This window comes from Anabas testudineus, chromosome 13 (genome assembly GCF_900324465.2).
Source record: "Anabas testudineus chromosome 13, fAnaTes1.2, whole genome shotgun sequence".
NCBI lineage: Eukaryota > Metazoa > Chordata > Actinopteri > Anabantiformes > Anabantidae > Anabas > Anabas testudineus.
Genome location: NC_046622.1, coordinates 12281774 through 12300443, shown reverse-complemented (window position 1 = coordinate 12300443; position 18670 = coordinate 12281774). Strand labels below are relative to the sequence as shown.

At 40.6% G+C, this 18670-nt stretch overlaps 1 protein-coding gene across 3 annotated transcripts; it reads right to left on the bottom strand.

Moving 5' to 3' along the window:
- Positions 1 to 6726: 6726 nt before the first annotated feature.
- igsf5b (immunoglobulin superfamily, member 5b) lies at positions 6727 to 18570 on the bottom strand. 3 transcript variants are annotated; one of them, XM_026341979.1, is made up of 10 exons: positions 18499 to 18570; positions 17734 to 17820; positions 15875 to 16192; positions 12988 to 13115; positions 12373 to 12538; positions 11881 to 12012; positions 9503 to 9527; positions 8782 to 8870; positions 8422 to 8486; positions 6727 to 7469 (listed from the first exon to the last, which is right to left on the bottom strand). In XM_026341979.1, the coding sequence occupies exons 2-10, from the start codon at positions 17780 to 17782 to the stop codon at positions 7359 to 7361; spliced, it is 1083 nt and encodes a 360-aa protein (XP_026197764.1). In that variant the 5' UTR covers positions 17783 to 17820; positions 18499 to 18570; the 3' UTR covers positions 6727 to 7358. The 3 variants fall into 3 exon arrangements, with proteins under 3 accessions (XP_026197764.1, XP_026197773.1, XP_026197781.1); XM_026341988.1 differs by having other exon boundaries at positions 15875 to 16189; XM_026341996.1 differs by lacking the exon at positions 8422 to 8486 and having other exon boundaries at positions 7388 to 7469.
- Positions 18571 to 18670: the final 100 nt, after the last annotated feature.

Genomic DNA, 18670 nt, shown 5'->3' with positions numbered 1-18670 from the left:
TTTGTCTTGTTCACTGTCATAGGTCAGATCTGAGGCAAATTAATGTTAAATCTTAATGCAAACTTTAAATGATGAAGGAGTAAAATGATATGAAAGCTACAGTTTGTATAGTAGTTAATGTCCCGGGCCAGATAGCAGGGGACGGGAGCTAAAATGACCCGTTTCAGACAGAGGGTCACTGCACATTGGCCCATTATGAGAAAAACAAGTCGTTTTTTAAATTGTAAGTTGTCTCACAATCAAAATCAGAACCTACAATAATAACATGTGCTCTTTAAGTAAAGGAGCTTCTTCACATGCAAAGATTCTTTAGACCTTCTTTTGCGTATGTAAGCATCAAAAGTATATTTTTCTCTGATCGCCCCCTATCATCGTTACACAACTTCAGTTTTCATTGTGTAGGATCTTAGTGGGGGTGGGGGAGATGAATGGTATTTTACTACAACATATGAGCGAACTCACCTCAGGCTCAGAGCTGCCCACACTTCATCGGCCGTATACCTCAGAATAGTGCTAGGAAAAAAAAAATCAATGTTGTGTTTTACACACAAGAATTAGGTCATTTTCTAACTGTGAAAATTGATATTAGTCATCAGAGATGTAACCACACAAGTTCTTAAGGGTCGGGGTTACTGATGTCAAGTCACATGACGAACCGTTGAGTCCTTGTTGGCACACGGCCAGTCCTTATTGCTCAGATTTATCTGCCATTTAGGTCGGGCGCTGAAGTTATACGGTCTAAACATACACATTGAGTTGTTTCTTTAATTTCATGGATCAGCTCTGCTTCCAGTGAGATGGCTGATACGAGATACTGCTGTGCTGCATGAGCATTGAGGAGCACTGGAGTCCTGTGATTCATGACTCCCAAACCAGGAACTTTACTGATTCCGTAATGACACACGAAGGTGTCACAGGGAACACAGAGGATTACATGAGAAGAGTGTTTGTTAAGGTGAATATGGTAAAGAGGCTCAGGGGTAGAGTTATACCCTAGAGAACACGTTTGTCTATCACAGTACAGCTGCCAACCAAATCACACAATTAGACACTATAATTTGAGGCACACAAAGTAGCAGCGGTAAGAGGACATTGCTGAATTTCGCTGTACAAATATTTGTGCATGTTTGGTTCTTGAACTGCAGTGTCAGGTAAAAAAAGTCCAAGTGGAGAATGTAGTTGGTCTTGTAAGAGGCTTTCAGTTCATCACAACGTGCTGGAACAGCTTAGTTCACTGCGATATTTTAGCGAATGACGCAGCTGTCATCTTCAGATGATCCCCTTATGCCCTCTGCCTGGACACCACATGCCCAGATTCAACATTTCACCAATCCACTGATAATGTATGTACATGTAATATCATTTGAAAAGCCATTTAACCAAAGCCATGTGACTGATCACTGTGCAAGAGTTTTAAAACGAAGACTAATGGCAGCAAAAAGAGACATTTTTCTGCTCCTTCAATCATTGTGATTTGCTTTGCGAGTCTCCTAAATGATCAAATCATAGCCTGAATTTACTAACATGTCCTCTGGGCTATTAGGGGGAGAATTGAGCAGTTCCCTCTATTTAACTGAAAACACACAAATCAATGGCAGCAGCATGACAAATGCACTCACTGCATAACTCATGGCAGTTTAGATTATTGCAGTGGCAGACGGATTTTGTTTAAGGTCAGCTAATTTTTCACTCTAACAAATTTAACACACACCTTGCACTTGTTTGCAAACTTGCTGTAAAAGCCTTTGCTTGAGGGTGAGCTCTAGCGTTTATTAATAAAGTGTCTTCACCAGATATTGTATTTTAGGTTGCAAATCCAATTTCATATACTTATAATGATTACCATGCAGGCACTGTTTTACTCTTAAATATAGAAATAACTTTATTATCTCAGGCTATTGACAAAGTGTGTGTTGCCGCAGACGATCAGTGTGAGATCAGGGAACATTACAACGTTAGAAACAAGTCAACTGACCAAACTTTATGACCTGCAGTGATCCCCGTCTAATTGAACAACAACTAATCAGACAGAGGTTTAGTGTCTTTCATGTTGCATTGTCTTGATTGTTTGGACAACTATGTATTTAGCATCATTTTTAGTTTGCATATGTCAGCTGATTGAACTTTCCTGCCCGGTGTATAACGCATTAAAGAAGCCCCCTGTATTTCTTTACCAGGGCACTGTTCAATTTGTCAGTACTGGGTTTTACAAGAAGTGCTTTCTATTACAAAAGAGTTGGTGCATAAGTCTTTCTGGGTTCCCATATGAAGACAGCTGGACATCATTTATCAGGACAGCACTTTCAGGGGATGTGTCTGCAAAAGCGCTGACGTGCTGAACTGCTAACCCCTCACTGCCAACATTGTTGCCACCGGAGCCCTGCCATGACAGATGACCAGGTTGGGACACATGAAAAAGGGAGGGCTCAAAGAGTTTGCCCAGATTTTCAGCAATCTTTTTGGAGAAAGTTGAGGACTCTGTGTCCATGTGCAAAAAAGACAGACAGACAGTTAAATTGTACTGCACTTGTATGACTCTTTGCTTCCTCCTTTTGCCTTGTTAACCATGCATCACATTGTGGCCAGTCATTTCAGTATTCTTAAAGGCCTTTTAAGCAACTTATTTATTATTACAACTCTCCTCTGCCCCCTGTGGAGGTTGAAAGGTAGCAGTGGATATCTATATAATGCGATGTACTGCTATGTCAAACAACATGTTAAATCCACACCATTTAATCCATCAAAGAAAATTCTACTCACTAAGGACATGCCTCCATTTTTATTTTTAACACCATTAATTGTTGGCCAGCCAGAATATGAAATATGAAAATGAGACAGAACATAACACAGTGAGTCACACTCACAGTGTGGAGGAAGAGCGGCTGGATGGGACTGGAAATACCTCTGGGGCAGAGGAACTGCTCAGCTCAGCCAGGCTGCACACCACAGTCACGCCTGACACCCGCTGCACTTGCTGCAAAGACCTGTTAATAAGCTAGACGGACTATTTGCACATGCAGACAAGTGACTGTTATCTATTATCTAATTTTCTCTTTTTTAAATACCATCCACTGAGCAGCTCTTGACTGTGTACTGTGGTGATTAGCCTGCAAAATCACTTGCTGACTTGCATTAAATGGCTAATTTAGAGTAGCCTTTGCTAACAAGGTTGTGTCAAGGATTTTAACCTCACTTGCCAGTAATGGCTCTAGACACATAGAGCACGGGTACTTTTGCAGGTCTTTAAATTAGTAGGAGGCCTGTGCCACGATGCTCTTGAAAGCATTGGCTTTTAATAATGACATGAGGTGTTAAGTTATTCATCTGTGCTGTTCTAAGAGTGCTGGCCCTTGAGAGCCCAAACAAAGCATCAGCCGTTTACTAGCCAGTGCCAAGAGGGCCCATTACATTCAGATCAACCAACACAGCGGCATTTTGAAGTGACAGAGCTTCAATGTGTCACCGGGGATTTCACTGTGCTTTAATGAATGTATACATGTATATGAAGCTGGTGATGAAGCGCACGTGCATTCAAAAATGAAAGACAAGAAAGAACTCGTCTGCATCTTTAGTGTTGGCTTACATAAGGTGAGGACTTTTAATCTACAGTTTTTAAACTACCAAAGTAAGCTTTGCTTGAGTTGTGATTTTATTCTGTAATAATTGAGTTTAATGGTGAATAACTGCAGTATTTACATGGTTATGTTTAACATCTTCTTGGTACGAAGAACTAAATCAGATACAATTAGTTTATAAAGTCAGGGACAAAACACTGATCGAATCACTTACTAACAGGGATTTAGATGAGAGAGATCTAATATTCACATTTGATTAATTAGTTTTTGTTTTATGAGAGGAGTAATATTCATTTTTATTAGGTTCTTATGAATCACTCCTCTTGTGTTGATTTTAATTTGTTTACTTTTGGTGGTCGGGAAGCAGACACTGTCTCTGTGGGGTTTGGATAGTGTTGCAGCTGTGAAGGCTGCAGAGGAAACTGCAGCAAGGCGTTTAAGACTGTGTCTCTGCATCCTGGGCTTCACTCTGAATTGTCAACATGAATCATACCTTTATGTCAGACTTGGTCATATTTCTTGATAAGAGAGCTGGACCATCTCATGTGGGGTGGATGCTGTTTCTCCTACTCAGACCAGGTTTTCTCCCACATTCACTAACTTTTTCTATTCAGCTATATAGCCCACCTCACTGATCAGCCACGTGCATCCAGAGACAACGATGACATTGTTTTATTCACGTTACATACTAATCCCACATTAACTTCAGTGTCCTCCATTTTCCATAACTGGGAGTCATTAACTCCTGTGTATATAACAGTTTTCCTTTATTAATGACTATCTTTACTTCAGAGTTTCAAGTATGATTCAGTGTTGCTTGCTCTGGCCCCAGGAACACGTTTGACTATGACAGCTTGACTCTCTAACTTCACACTTCTCACTATAAAGCTGCCAATGACCATAGCTGGTTTCTCGGCGGGTGTCCTGCTGAGTGGGAAAAAATCTATTGGAAATGTGAATTAGCTGGTGATGAAAATGTATTTGTATGTTAAATGCAGTCATGCAACTTTACAGAACAGAAGTGAGACACATATCTGCACTGGCAAATGGGTATTGAATAATAATACCCATAATACCCAACATAAAACTAGTCTCCGGTATGTCCTCCAGTTTGAGAAATGATAAGAACATTTAGAAAACTATTTAACCTTTATTACAAATGAAACTTTATATGAACCATTTTTGAAGATGTATGTCTTGGACTATGAGCTACAGATACATTAGGAAAGTGTGAAAAGTATTAAGAGACTGGGGACATGCTCCTGATTTTGAACACTCAGAACTGCCAGACAAAGATTGAAACACAAACAGCAACAATACTCTGTATAGTAAATATTTGTAAATGTGTGGTTTTATTATCTTTGCTCTGATCAGCATCTTCACTTCCCACAGCAGAGTAGTGACTGGACTGCTAATGGACCGTGACTACAGGAAGTGGAAAGCAGAATATAACAAGCCACTGGAGATATCATGCTGTACTCCGGAGAGCCATTAGTCAAAGTTTCCATTTATTTATCCATACACCAAAAAAGAGTGCAGTGGTTTCTCGCTAATTGCCAACAGAAAACTGTTGAGGTGGCTTGGGAGCTGCACCCTAGCAGCAGACTTCTCTCTCGCCGTCTCTGATGGTTCTGTTCCACTCTGTAATTTCCTGTGATGCACACGGGGAGGAAGGAAGATACCTGCTGTACTGACAGGTGGTCCCTTGCAGACTGAAAAAGTTTGCAAGCTGACGTAAGTATCTGGTAGCCAGAGTGGCACTGGAGACTTGAGTGCGTGTGGTGTAACAGCACCAATATGTGTGGAGGATCTATTTTTGACATATAGAAGGAGGATGCACAGCATATGAGGGACAGGAACTCCAAAAGATAGTTACAGTTATGAGGGGTGAAAGGGAGTGACCTTGCTGTTGGAAAGACACACGCTGGCTGGCTGTGGTCTTGCTGGCTCTGAGAGATTTAGACGCGTCAAAATGAGACAAACATACAATTTTGTAGATTGTAACCGACACCCATGGAGCATCCTAAGTAAGCCCCAGGGAAGGGGAAGGTTAAGGTTAGGCTGGAAAATAAAACACCAAAGCAGGTCATGTAATAGGTCTCTCACTTTGCGTTTGTCGTTGTCAGGCCCACTGTAGGAAAGCTAATTTATTTAATAGCCTTCCGCCTCAATGCCAGGCGTTTGATCTGAGAAAACAGAAGGCAGCGACAATGAAAGCGTGGCGGGAGAGAGAGAAAGAGCGAGGACAAACACTTTCCTCACGTTCACTGGTGAGATGTGCTTTCCAAAGTGAAGATCTGTGTCGGCCATCTGGCGACAGAGAATAGCAGGAAACTATGTCAGCATGCTATTTTCAATAATGCAGGCATGCATGCTGTCACTACGTAATTGACAATTTGAGGAGAGATTTCTGTGAAATGTCAACTTCTGTGTGTTTATTGAATACGCTTGTATATCCTTCCCTCAGCTTTAATCTATTTGTCTTTCTGAATGATGCGGGAGAGCCAAGGTAGGGCTTCCTCAAGCTTAGTATCATAGCAAATCAGTAAGGGAGGTCATCCTTGAACCCCCAGGATTGATATTTTGAATCCTGGTTAGGAATCAAAATACAAGTTAGTTAAAATAGTCATTTTTAGAACCTGCAGATGGATGCATTTGTTTTCAGTAAAGAGTTTTAGACACTATGCTCCTCAGACCCGGGCTGATTGGCAGCAGAGGAAAATCTGAAGCACATCTAACAAACAAATATGAAGCGAAAGGATCCTATCAGAATGTGCACTGGCCTTCAGTGAAATGAAAGCATATTTCCTGTTCCTAACAACACATGAGCTGCTGATTGCAGGCTTTGCCATTCCTTTCAAGGCCTCTGCAGTTTGTGGGAGGTGGCAAATGATGCATAAATATTTAGCTAATAGTCACAGCATCATGTTACCCCGTTGGTTACAGGAACAGACTTCAGTTCGGTTTTTGTTTTTTTCAGGGCACCTTTTTTTTTCTGGGCACCAACAATAGCAGCAACAGCAATTTCCCTTTTTTAATGTATGTCAACTCCTTCAGCAGCGACAGTGCTGATGAAACTATAGCTCGCCTTACAGATTTATATGCTTCCATCTTCACCACTCCACTCCCCCCCTCAGTCTTTACTGTTATGAAATGCAAATGTTATTTCCCCCACTCCATGCGGAGATAAATCTGTGCATTACTACACAAGGCCCTCGCCACCACGTCGCTCTCATTGCGGCACCAGTCACATAGTGTGCTAATTTACACTGCAACCTTTATCACCCATCCTGTATTGTAAAACCATTTGCTTTCCATGACTGGAAAAGTAGGAATAGATGTGAAACAGAAAAAAGATAATATATTGTTTATATATTTGTTCAGAATTTACCTGAATAGTAAGTAGTAGAACCAGCAGAGACGGTAGTAAAATCCTGGATATTAGTCAAAGTGCGATAGCTGAGTGAGATTTTCCCTGGAATCACCTGCAAGTCTTCACTCAGTCTCACTTTGCTTTAGTTTTGGTTTCGACTTGTTCTCGTCTTTCTAAAGTCTTGATCTGGACTTGGTCTGTAAGCTATGCTCTGTTATGTAACTAAAAGTCAACAATATATAGAAACACACATTTAACATTTAATGAAACAAACACAAACTGATAATATACTCAATTAATTTACATTTTCGAGGATTTGTTCAGTTTAAGATCACATGAGATTCTGGCTTTACAGGAACTTTATCATACAAAGTGAGTCACTTCACTGTACATAGTGTACGTTATGGAGGTTAAACTGTGGTAATTCTCCTGACGTTCTTAGGGTTTTCCTCTGCTAAACACACCTGGGCTTTGCTCTCTCTGTGTAGAGACTGGTTGCCGGAACATGTAACATCAGGGACCTGGAGAATGCAAACAGTAGTAAAACAATCACAACTACAAGGTACTTAGTTGAGTTGATGGGTAAAAGTTGAGATTCTTCTTAGTATTTCATGTAGTAATGGAAAAGAAATTACACTTTTTCTTAAACCACTTATAACATGTGGTAATTACCCATTACAATACCAAACAGCTAGAAGGGAACTATGTAGACCATGTAGGCTTCAAAGTTACTGTCTTTCACATACAGTATCTCAAGACAAGTTAATCCTTGAATCGAAACTTAAAAAGCTGATTAATTACTTCAAAGACAGGGAATCAGAGTGAACTTGTGACCTCAAGTCAGAGCTGCTATACATCAGAGTAAGAGCATTAATACAGGAGTTGTAAACCTGTCCATCCTTTCTTTATTAGACACAAAGGGGCTTACACAATGTGTCAATAGAGGTTGTTATCCAGAATCAATGTGACAATCAATTAGTAAAATTCAGGTTGTCTGCAGAAAACCCTCCGAGGGACAATTATCTCATCAATAGTGACAGGTCAGGATCATACCAGAGAAATGACAGTATTTACATGGCACAGAGAGAGAACAAAATATTATTGTATTGCCTGTGTGTGTCTCAGTGAGGTGTCTGTCAACTCAGCATGTGCATGTACACCTGAAGAGCATCCTAATATTTATATGTTAGACCACAATGATGGTGAACTAATGACCTGTAAGCTAATAATGCAAACATGAAGTGCTGTACAAATGTGGATTTACCCACTATGACCATAACGCATGTTATTCCACATCTGTGCTTCATGCCATAATAAATTATTTGAGTCATCGGCTGAGTTCTCATGTTCCCATCAACATGGAAGCTCCAGCTGCAGAATGACTGACTGCGTTATTCAGCTCCAGTCGCTCTCTACCTCCTGCTCTATCTCTGTCTCCATCTCTTTGTATCTTTTTAACTTCTTCTAGCTTACCTTGTGGAAGCTGACAAAGTCCATCTGGCTACGAGTTCCCGTGATAAACTCACTGTTAACTTGATCTGCAGAGTGAAAAACAGCAATTTAGCCTGATCTAACCTTGCAGCCCTTCTGATCAGCTACGAACACACTGATAGTGGACCTCAGCAAAGTAGCAGGACGTAGGACATTCAGTAGCTCTGACACTGAGGTGTGTATTAAATAAACAATGTGCTGAGGCATGTTTGTTCCTGCAGAACAGTTTATTATATTAAACTGGAATATTTATCTGCACCATCAGATTCTACACTGTCATGTGCATTGCTGTGCTTGAGGTTAATATTGTCATAGTATACAACACATATGTCCACCTCTCACCTGTGGGGCCCTCGCTAGAGTATGCCAGGTTGACCTTCCCCCCTGTTGCCTCAGCAACCGAGTTTCTTCCGCTCACTGATTGGTCGAACCTGAAAATGCCCAAATGAATGGTGCAAAAGAAAATATAACCTTTATCTGAGACGTAGCGGGGCCATGGAGGTTATGCTGTTGTGAACAGACAATGTACTCCAAGACTGCAGGATAACAAGGGGCCCCTGGACTGTTTTCATCATGAAATGTTTTTACAAAACATTAACATCATCACCATATTCTATCCAACTAAAGTACTCAAGTTCAGTGAGCTCAAGTGGAAATGCCATAAAATGTATTTCAGCTGCACAAAAAAATGCTGACAACTGTGATAAGTAACATATCTAGCTAATGACAGTGTTGAGCTAAATTAAGTTACAATTTGTAATAGCTGTTTAATGCTAATTTCAAATTCTTGTCTTCAAAATGCTTTTATAATGAGAACCAGTTCATTCATTATCAGAAATACATTGTATGTATTAACTGAGATTTGTGCTGAGTATTCATTTAGAGTTTAGCTTATGTAAAATACTGGATGTCTTTGCTTCAGTCACAGATTATTGCCAGCTTCTTCCTTTCACAAGAAAGTGAAAGTTGATCTTAAAGGTATTTTTCCAAGGTTTTTTCCTTAGTAAAAAAAATATGCTTGTTAAAGCAAAAAGAGTCAAGGAAAAGTGTTTTTAAATCTTACCTTATTGCCTCCTGTGGCCCTGGTTCTGAAAGGTAAAAAAAAAGGAGACATTAGGTTTACACAACTATTATCTGTCAGCTGCTAGCTTTATTATTCTCACTGCATTGTCCACAGCACCGTTGCGCTTGTTCAATGCATCCACAGCAATATGAAAGCTGTAAATGTCCTGCAGTTTATTAGTTTTGGGTTCTGCACTAATATCGTAGCCTCCAGTCAGTTTGCAATTCAACAGTGAAAGCTGAGCTGAGTGTTAATGAGTTTTGTATCACAGCTTCATGCTTGTCTTTGCCAAAGGTCCTCCTGGCCACGGTGAAAACACAACAATATAACAATGATGCAGATGGTCTATGCCCCAGGAGAGATATAAACAGTTTCTTTTACAGGGAGAGAAATTGCCATTGTCATTATACTTTAAATCCCTGCTGTTGTGTTGGCCAAAGTCTTTGAGGGTAACTGTATTAAATCCTGTCTCTTTTTTCTTTTTTTAACAATTACAAATTATGCATTACTCCCCATTGAGGTGGATTACTCCAAGAAGAGCTCAGTGACTTGGAAGCATGCCACAGCCTCCAACACGTGATAAACCCTTATGAAGTCAATTTCACTTGCTCGGAGATGTTACATTAAAGGTGAAGCAAGGACAGTGGTGACGGAGGTATCAGACATTTCAGGTACATAAAGACGAGAAAGGTCACACCTGCTTTATGATAATCCCTTAGCTCTGAAACATGGTCATGATTTGCAGTGGTCCAGAATCAGTCACGGGGATTACAACGACTTCTAAATGTGCGACTCAGGGCTAACTTTTGTTATCGCATACAAACAGGCTCGTCTGCCTCCTTGTGCTACAACGACAATCCCCTCAGAGATGGCGCTCCAGAAACATCTCGGTGATGTCCCACTCTCCTGGACTTTACATTACAGCATTTTACTTTCACAACCACCCAGAGTATCAACGTCTGTGTTAGGAGAGGTCAGTAGTCCGGACACATGACAAAATATTCTGGCTTTGGTTATTAGCTCTAGAAGAGTTTCTGTAAAACTGTCCCACTGCGTGGTGATTTAAAAACCCCTATTAATGGATTTATAGAAGTTCCTCAACCATGCAATACGTAGATGGCTGTGAAGAATTGGTAGTGCTGCCTTTAAAGGAACAGTTCAACATTTTGAGATTTATGCTCAGTAGCTTTTGACAATAAAATTAATTCAGCTAAAAAGAACATTTGTAGCATTACAAACAACGTTATTGCCAGACCTTTTCAGTTGGTGTCCTCACTCACAATGTGTGCAGAATAAAAGGTTTTCGAACGTCAAGTAATTATAAGAAGGCACACATACGTGAGCTAATAAGGTACCCACATACTGTAGGTGGACTAGTTATTCTGAATGTGTTAGGCCAAACATATTCTCAGACTGGCATCAAGGAAAGAGGTGTTATTGTTATTGGTAATATTGAAGAGCTTAATGTTTTGTTATGATTGAGTTCAGTCACACATACATATTCGTCTGGCAGAAGCCAGGTGTGACTCAGGACCTCTGGTTCCCCGAGGTACAAATTACAAGTGTTTTACCAACATCTGCAACAAACTGCTGAAGGTCGTTACATTCCCACCAAACAACTGTACTGTTGTTCACATCTCAGTGGCCTTTATCAGACTGTCTCATTGATGTAACTGATAAGGTTTACATATAAACCCCGGACCAGTCACTTTATTTATTAGAGGGAGGCTCACTGAAATTGCAACCTGCTTATTGTAACATCCTGTTTCACCTTCATTAACTCATATGACAACAGGATGCTTGTTCTACTGAAGAGGTGGAAGTTTAGCACACAGTTCAAATTAAAGTTACAGTTAAACAGAAAGAGTAAAATATAAATTATTAATAAAAAGGTGAACTAAAGGGAAAAAAATGTGCACTGTGTAATAGATGCGATACAACAGTGGTTAAAAGTTATCTTACACACTTTGGCCCCAGCTGAATGTCTTTCTGGTCCTCTTTTTAACAAACGTAGATAAATTAATTCTGCCTTGGTCATGGTTATTTGTCCTAGGTGATCATTCATAGTGTTTACTGCTTCCTGTTCCATATTTCCCAGTAGTTTATGATTCAAACTACCAGCCCTGCATAGGCATACAGTACCTCTCTAACCTCTGTGCTGCTGCTGTTTCCTGAGAAGTGGAGCTTTCTGCTGACAACTAATGTTCTGTCAGAAAAAATAGTGCGTGCCCTTGGTGAAGGCCAGCACGGGGTAGTCACAGCATGTAACCACCTATCTTCTTCATTATACTTTAATCACAGTTTCTGGTCTGGAGAAGTGCAGGGGGTGGTAATATGTTTTACACCTAGAGCAATTTAAGGAACAGAAAAGTGCCTACTTGCTTGTCTCCTACGTCTGTAACAGAGGACAGTGCAGATGCAGAGCAGGAGGAGCAGCAAAAGAGCAGAGAGGCAGGACGTTACCGCCAGCAGCACTGTGCAGTCATCTTCTTCCTGCATCACCTCTGCAACTGAGGGGAGAAGGTCCCGTCACTGATTTTGGAAAAAGAACTGCTGTCGCAGTGCTGTTACATTGCAACTCAATTACAGATTTGCAGACACAGTGTAGAAAGTTCTGTTTGATTTCCTGTTTTTATTTACAGTTTCACGCTGTGAATTTCATGCAGCTACTTTCTATTCCACTATCCTCTTCAATAATAATGTTCAGTGATAATTCACATGCTCAAAGAAAAAGGGGGAAAGAATAAAATGAAAAGCAAAGAGAGGCAGATTTTTAAAAGTGTACACAGACAGAACAAAGGGAGACCTGAGAGACAAGTCTGTGTGTTTGTTATTTAATATAATATATGACAGCTGTGTTACAGTCGTACCCACTGTCAGACGGACACTGCTCTTCAGTGGCGTGGGGAGGGCAGACACAGAGGCCAGACAATCAACATATGAGCTTTTTGCCGCCGTCACGCTGAGGTTGCTGGTCACAGTGAAGAAGCTCTTCCCTGACTCTTCACTGGTGATGTTGTATTCACCCTGGTTCACCTCCAGAGAGCAGAAATTATTATTATTCACACTCTATTCTGCTTGCTAATAGGGGACGTTTACATTGTACAGTCAATTGTGTAATGACAAACAGATTCATGGTAAATTTACAAATCTTCACTGTAGATGTTCATATGTGCCAAATCTGTACACGCTGTAAAAAAAGGTCCATTCCCTGCCCTCAAATTAATTAAAGGTGCCCCTGAACATTAACTTACTGTGTGGGGCTGTGGTATTTGTTCCTATTAGTAATGCCTTAATTTTTAATATATAAAGATTTGATACATTTAGTTTTAAGTTAAAAGGATGTAAATGGTTTGATTTCTTTCCATTATATTATCAAACGTCTAGTTCTAACCCCGTCCTTGTGATATCATCAGACCCACTGTGTAGAAAAGTTTAAATATAAGGAGGATAATGATGAGCATGTCTGATGACAGTGCACTTACCTTTTTGTCATTCACCTGCCACTGCAGAGTGGGTTTAGGGAACCATCCTGCTGCTTGGCATTCAAACAGGACCAGCTGTCCTTTAAAGGCCAACTTGTCATCCCCAAAGACTTCCACACTGCCTTTCTCTGCAAAAATAAAATTCACAAACATTACTGATGCACTTTGTTCTTATTTATGTGACTGTATGTACAACACGTGCGTACTGTCGGTGTTCTTTGAAAGTCTTAGTAGCTGCATTTACATCTGTACGAAAAGACGAGCATCACCGTAATTGGCCAGCTCACATACAACAGGTGGCTGTCATTCTTCCCTTGTGATTCACAGTGTGTCTCAAAGTCTTAGTTACCTGACAAATGTTTCTGCTATTTTCCTGTACACCTAGGAGATACAGTATCTTGCAGGCCTGTGTGAAGTCTTGCAGAATGAAAGATGGTGAGTGCAACAGACGATTGCAATAGACAGAAAGATAATTACAGAAGCTTCTGCGCTCTGTCTACGCAAATGACATGTCTGTGTTGATTCAGGTTCAAATCCTCAGATGTTCGGTGTGTGTTATGTGCTGCCCCTTTTCTCCCGGGGCTTTTATTTGATGTCTGGTAAGGTGTCATCAACTCTTACAGCAACTGGTTTTCGAGAGTGAACTCCAGCTGCTCTCAGCACCAGCGAATAGAGGTTGGCAACGAACCAGCAGCCTCATTTGCTCTGAGTGATCTGGGGCTCAGGGTGATCATGGCTGACTGATACATCTGAACAGAAAAAAAACAACATCAGCATTTTCTCTTAAATCTCTAATCTAAGTGATCCCTGAAATAAGGTTTCATTAGGTTTGTTACTCACTGTAGGGAAGATTTTGTAGCAGGTTGTTCGTTAATTTAAGGAATTGTTAATGCAACAGTGTTCAGTGGAGAAATTACTACTTGCTTTTTGGGACAACTGTACTTGTCTCTGTGTATGTGAATGCCATTTTTGTTACAGGAACAATATACACATTAACAAATGTACTATAAATGTGGGCGTAAATTTATTCCACTTAAGAGGGTACTATTCATCTACAGGCAAATCACCACTGGCGTGTTTACCCCTCTGTGTTTCTATCAAATAGCTCCACCCTGCACTGCAGATTCTGTTTGTACTCAGCAGCACATGTAACCATATTGATTTGCTCAAATGAAATGTTTGTGTGAGCGAGTAAGAGAAATAAGCACAGAAGGTGCAGTGAAAGCAAGCAGGGAGTGTGCGGCCGTATTTACATCATCTTCATATTGGACAATTAAAGCAGGGAGTGTGGCTGATGGCGTACAGAGTCATCCAGCCCTGTCTGGATTTATGGCTCTATTCCAACAGTATATTTGAGGCTGGACCACACAAATCACAGGCAGAGTTGCTGACTGTTAACTGGGCATGCCAGGATGCACAATTAATTCAAAGGCTGTGTCAGGCCATAGTGATCCTCCGCTTCCAAACTGGAGGGCTTGATTCACCATACACTACTGTTAATGGCTGCATATGTCAGTGGGGATTTGTGGCACTGGCAGCAATGGGGGCTCTCTCCATAATGTATTGGAGGCGATGGGCCATTGGTTTTGATTCTTCTTGCTTTTTCGCAGAGGAGATGTTCTCATGTTGATTTTTTATTTAGCTGAGTTTTCAGTTTAGATTGTTCCTCCTGTAGATGCAAATAAGCTGAATGATAAGGTCAAGAGAAGCACAGGTCCAAGCAAATCCTAAATCAATGGGTCGTAAAGTAGTCAATATCTTCTCAGTACTATCAGCTATTAGTGAATGCAAATTATAGCATACACCATCTCTCTCTCTCTCTCTCTCTCTCTCTCTCTTTATATATATGTAGTAGTAACTTTCTGTTACTATGCAGATTTAATGTGAGAACAGTTTCTATACAATATATTTAATCACTAATGCATGAATCAGTTTGATCCTGCATTTTATTCAATTCCCCTATATGAGGAAAAAAATATCCAAAAGGTCTTTTTAAGTGCATAATGCTGTTCTTTTGGTCTGGTAAAATGCCTGTTCACACCATAGTCGGTGTTTTCAAGCTTGAGATTAGAACTCCATCAGAACTGCTGAGAATTACTGATTCTTATCAAGTCCTGAGTCTCTCCAGCAATGTGCCACATCTTCCTCTCACTGCACACCCCCTTTTGGCAAAGCATCTGCATACAATGCTGAGGAGAGGAGAGGAGAGGTCAGGTGAGGAGAGGAGAGGAGAGGAGAGGCCGTCTGACTAGCTTGGAGTGGTTTTCCACCTGGTATTTCTATCTGAGGGCTAATCAATTTCTGTCCCTGGCTCTACCCACACTGCCATTAAAAATGTCTCAGAGACCATCAAACATGCTCTGACAACTGTGCACTGCCACACAAGTGCAAAAGATTTCTCACCGTCTTATGACTGATCACTCACGAGCGAGTTCAGCTGTTTAATTTTCATTCTTGAATCTTTCAATTCAAACAGATTAAAACAAAAACGTTTAAAAGGTGCAGATTGAAATCTGAGGCAAAATACTAAACTATGTTTTTTTGTGTTCCTTATGACTTTTTAGTAGAGGCGAGGAGAGGAGTGTGTAGGTGGGCAGAATCAAAGCAGTCACACAACTTGTTTAATTTACCTCTTTTTTTACATCTTGTTTTTTGCCTTGTCAAGGTTAAATCGAGTGTGATTCTGCACTCTGTCACTCTGCAGTGCTTTTGACTTTGCCATCTGCTTGGTTTCCTTTGCTTCTGCTTCTGTGTGTCTGTGTGTGTAAATTCTTGTAGCACAAATAGACAGCTCTTTGCTGCGTTCTTGATAAACTGAGTCAAGGTAACACACACACATGCACACAATACCTCCTGTGATTCTCTCTACAAATATGCACATACAGACCTTGCACATACAGGTTAGCTGTTTTCCTATCAATGCCCTGGAGGTCGCAGGTCACTTGTCCCTGGTTGTGCGACTGTGTGCTCTTAAGGACAAACACCCAGCTGTCTCCTTTTGAGGTGGGAATTTCCTCTGCGGTCACATTAGGGTTGGTGGAGGGCAGGACACCATGCATCTTTGAGATGGTAAGCGTTGCTGTACCATTCAGCAGCCACACAATAACAGTCCACTGGTTGGTGGTGGTGCTGCAGGTAAATCTCGCCTCCTCCCCTCGAAGGACGGTTAGTGTTTCAGGTGACAGCTTTACCTGAGCTCCAGCTACTTAAAGTCAGAAACAGAGACAGACACAAGACAACAAAAGCTCTGTCAGTATTGTAGTATTCAAAACAGAAGTATGTATCATTTATTGACACGGTCATTAAATAGCATATTCAGTTTAATGTCTGAGTCAATTAATGACACACTGAGAACAGTTGAGATACAGCATGCTGGTTTTAATAAATGAGCTGACGTTTCAATTCAAACATACATACAGAATGAAAATATAAACACACTGTGCAGACGATGGTAACTGTGTAACCTAATTTTTTTTTTGGCAGCATGTTTTTTGGACAAATGCAAACTGCAATCCAACAGAAGTTACCAGCAGCAACTCTAAAGTCCGACTAACAGCTGGACCACAGCTGATCCACTTTTATTAGAAACAGTGTGCGTGTCCAAAAACCCACTGCTTTCACTCAGTTCATTCAATAAACAGAAGCAATGAACAATTCAGAGTCAAATGTGAGTCATTAATTGGTGCATAATTCTAAATGTTGCCCTGATACAGAATCCAGCGTGAACATTCAGGACACTAGAGAGATTGAGTAAAGAGATGAGAAAAGAGAAGAGAATACATCAAACAAAGGAAAATGTTGGCCTTTGTGCAATAGAGAAAAAGAAAAAAAGAACAGCCTGAGTCCTTAAATCTGTTTTTACTGTGGTTGTCCAAGTGGAGATTGGTGATTTAGTCAACAGGAAGAATAAGAGCAAATAGACTTTAGGGAAGAAATACTGGCAAAACTCAACAGTGCAAATTCATTTGTGGCTGCCAGTAATAGGCCACTGCATCATTCTGCAAAATCAACATTTTACCAGCAGAGTTTGATAAACCTACAAGGATAACATGATTAGGGTTTAAATAGATGACATGACTGTATGAGGAACCATCCATAAGTCGCTGTGCACAGTTAGGGCCTGCTCTTCAGTTTGTCTACAAGCACCACCCATCACACAGACACACAGCGGCACATGAATGCACACATCCCCAATTGAATTCCAGCTTATTTGTGGCTTTCCGTTGCTGACAAATGAAGGAGAAAAGCAATTGATATTAATAGCGATATGAAAATAACAGGTTTTCACCACAGCGTTTAAGCTGATGTATAACTTGTTTGTGGTGAGCAAACTGCATTACCTTCTACAGCCAGAATGCAGAGTCATAAATTATGCATCATTTAGGAAATTAGGTCTGAGAAATATGTAGGCCAGCCTATATGGCTAATTCTTTTCATTGCAATCAGAGAATGGCAGACTAATGAGCATAATTTGTACATGGTCCTTTTGGGACCATGAGCCAGTGACTCTGAAGTCCCCTGACCACTGGCAACATCTTACTGTTAACTAGATAGGCAGCCATTTTGAAGGAAATTAATTATAAAGTGCAGATAGATCATTAGACCCTCTAATTAGACTGTCTGTGGGTTTAATTTGAAGGGTGCCACCATTAAGCGCCACGGCAGTGAATGTAAAAGCACAGTACTGGCCTCTGCCACGCACTTTCAGTCAAACAGGCTGCTGTTTGCTTTGAGCTGAACTCTCACCTTGAATCCTGCATGTCAGGAGCAGCACTAACAGGGGAAAGATGTCCATGTTTAATGAGTCAATTCATTGTTAGAAGCTGAATGGACCTGAAACGAAAAAGCATTTGGTTGTTACATAAACTGAAGCTGGATGATGTCCGTATATTTGTTCCTCCAAACTGAAATTTCTCAACAACTATTGGATGGATTGCCATAAAATTTAGTGCATGGTACCCTGGAGGTGACTGCTATTAAATTTGGTGATCCTGTGACTTTTCCTCTAGTGCCACCAGCAGGAAAAGGTTTTTACATATTCTATGAATATCTCAGCATCTATTTGAAAGATTGGCAGAGACTTTTGTGCAGACACTCATTGTTCCCAGAGCATGAAGTCACCCTGAGGTTATTTGTGATTGTCATCATCAGATCATTTCATTTGTCCAGTTCTTGTTTTAAGACTAAATACCTGAAAAACATGGCATTGTCCAGTGGCCTGGATTCAAATTCAGATTTTAATTCATGCTTGTAGAAGTCATTGTATGCAACATGCATCATCTTCTGTTTGCTTTGCACTTGTTTCTGTGGTCACTAAGTGCACAGTAATCCTATTAGTTAACATCTTGTTGTCTCTGATCACAACATGCAATATTTCCATGTCAGAGGATGATTACATGTTTAGGGAACCACTGAGAAAACAGCATCTTCAGGGTAAAATTACTGCTCAGGTCAAGTTGTAGTTTTAAGTTGGTAAATAACTGTAAAACTTGTCATGATTGTCTCACTCACCTCAGTCCGGCGTCTCTGTGGATCAGCAGGGAGAGTTACATACAGTCGACACATGTCAACAACGCTACTGCATCCTCCTGCCCAGTGCTAAACTATGTCACCCAAAACTGTCCTGTTAAATATTACCAAACTCAGTAGGAACTTTGCTCTGTGCAGATGTAAATACACAGTG

Coding starts and splice junctions, on each gene's coding strand:
- igsf5b (XM_026341979.1), bottom strand. CDS start 17,782: ATGGACATCTTTCCCCTGTTAGTGCTGCTCCTGACATGCAGGATTCAA. Junction 9,528..11,880: donor CAGACGTAGGAGACAAGCAA/GTAGGCACTTTT, acceptor TTTACCTTTCAG/AACCAGGGCCACAGGAGGCA. Junction 8,487..8,781: donor CTCTAGCGAGGGCCCCACAG/GTGAGAGGTGGA, acceptor TTCACTCTGCAG/ATCAAGTTAACAGTGAGTTT.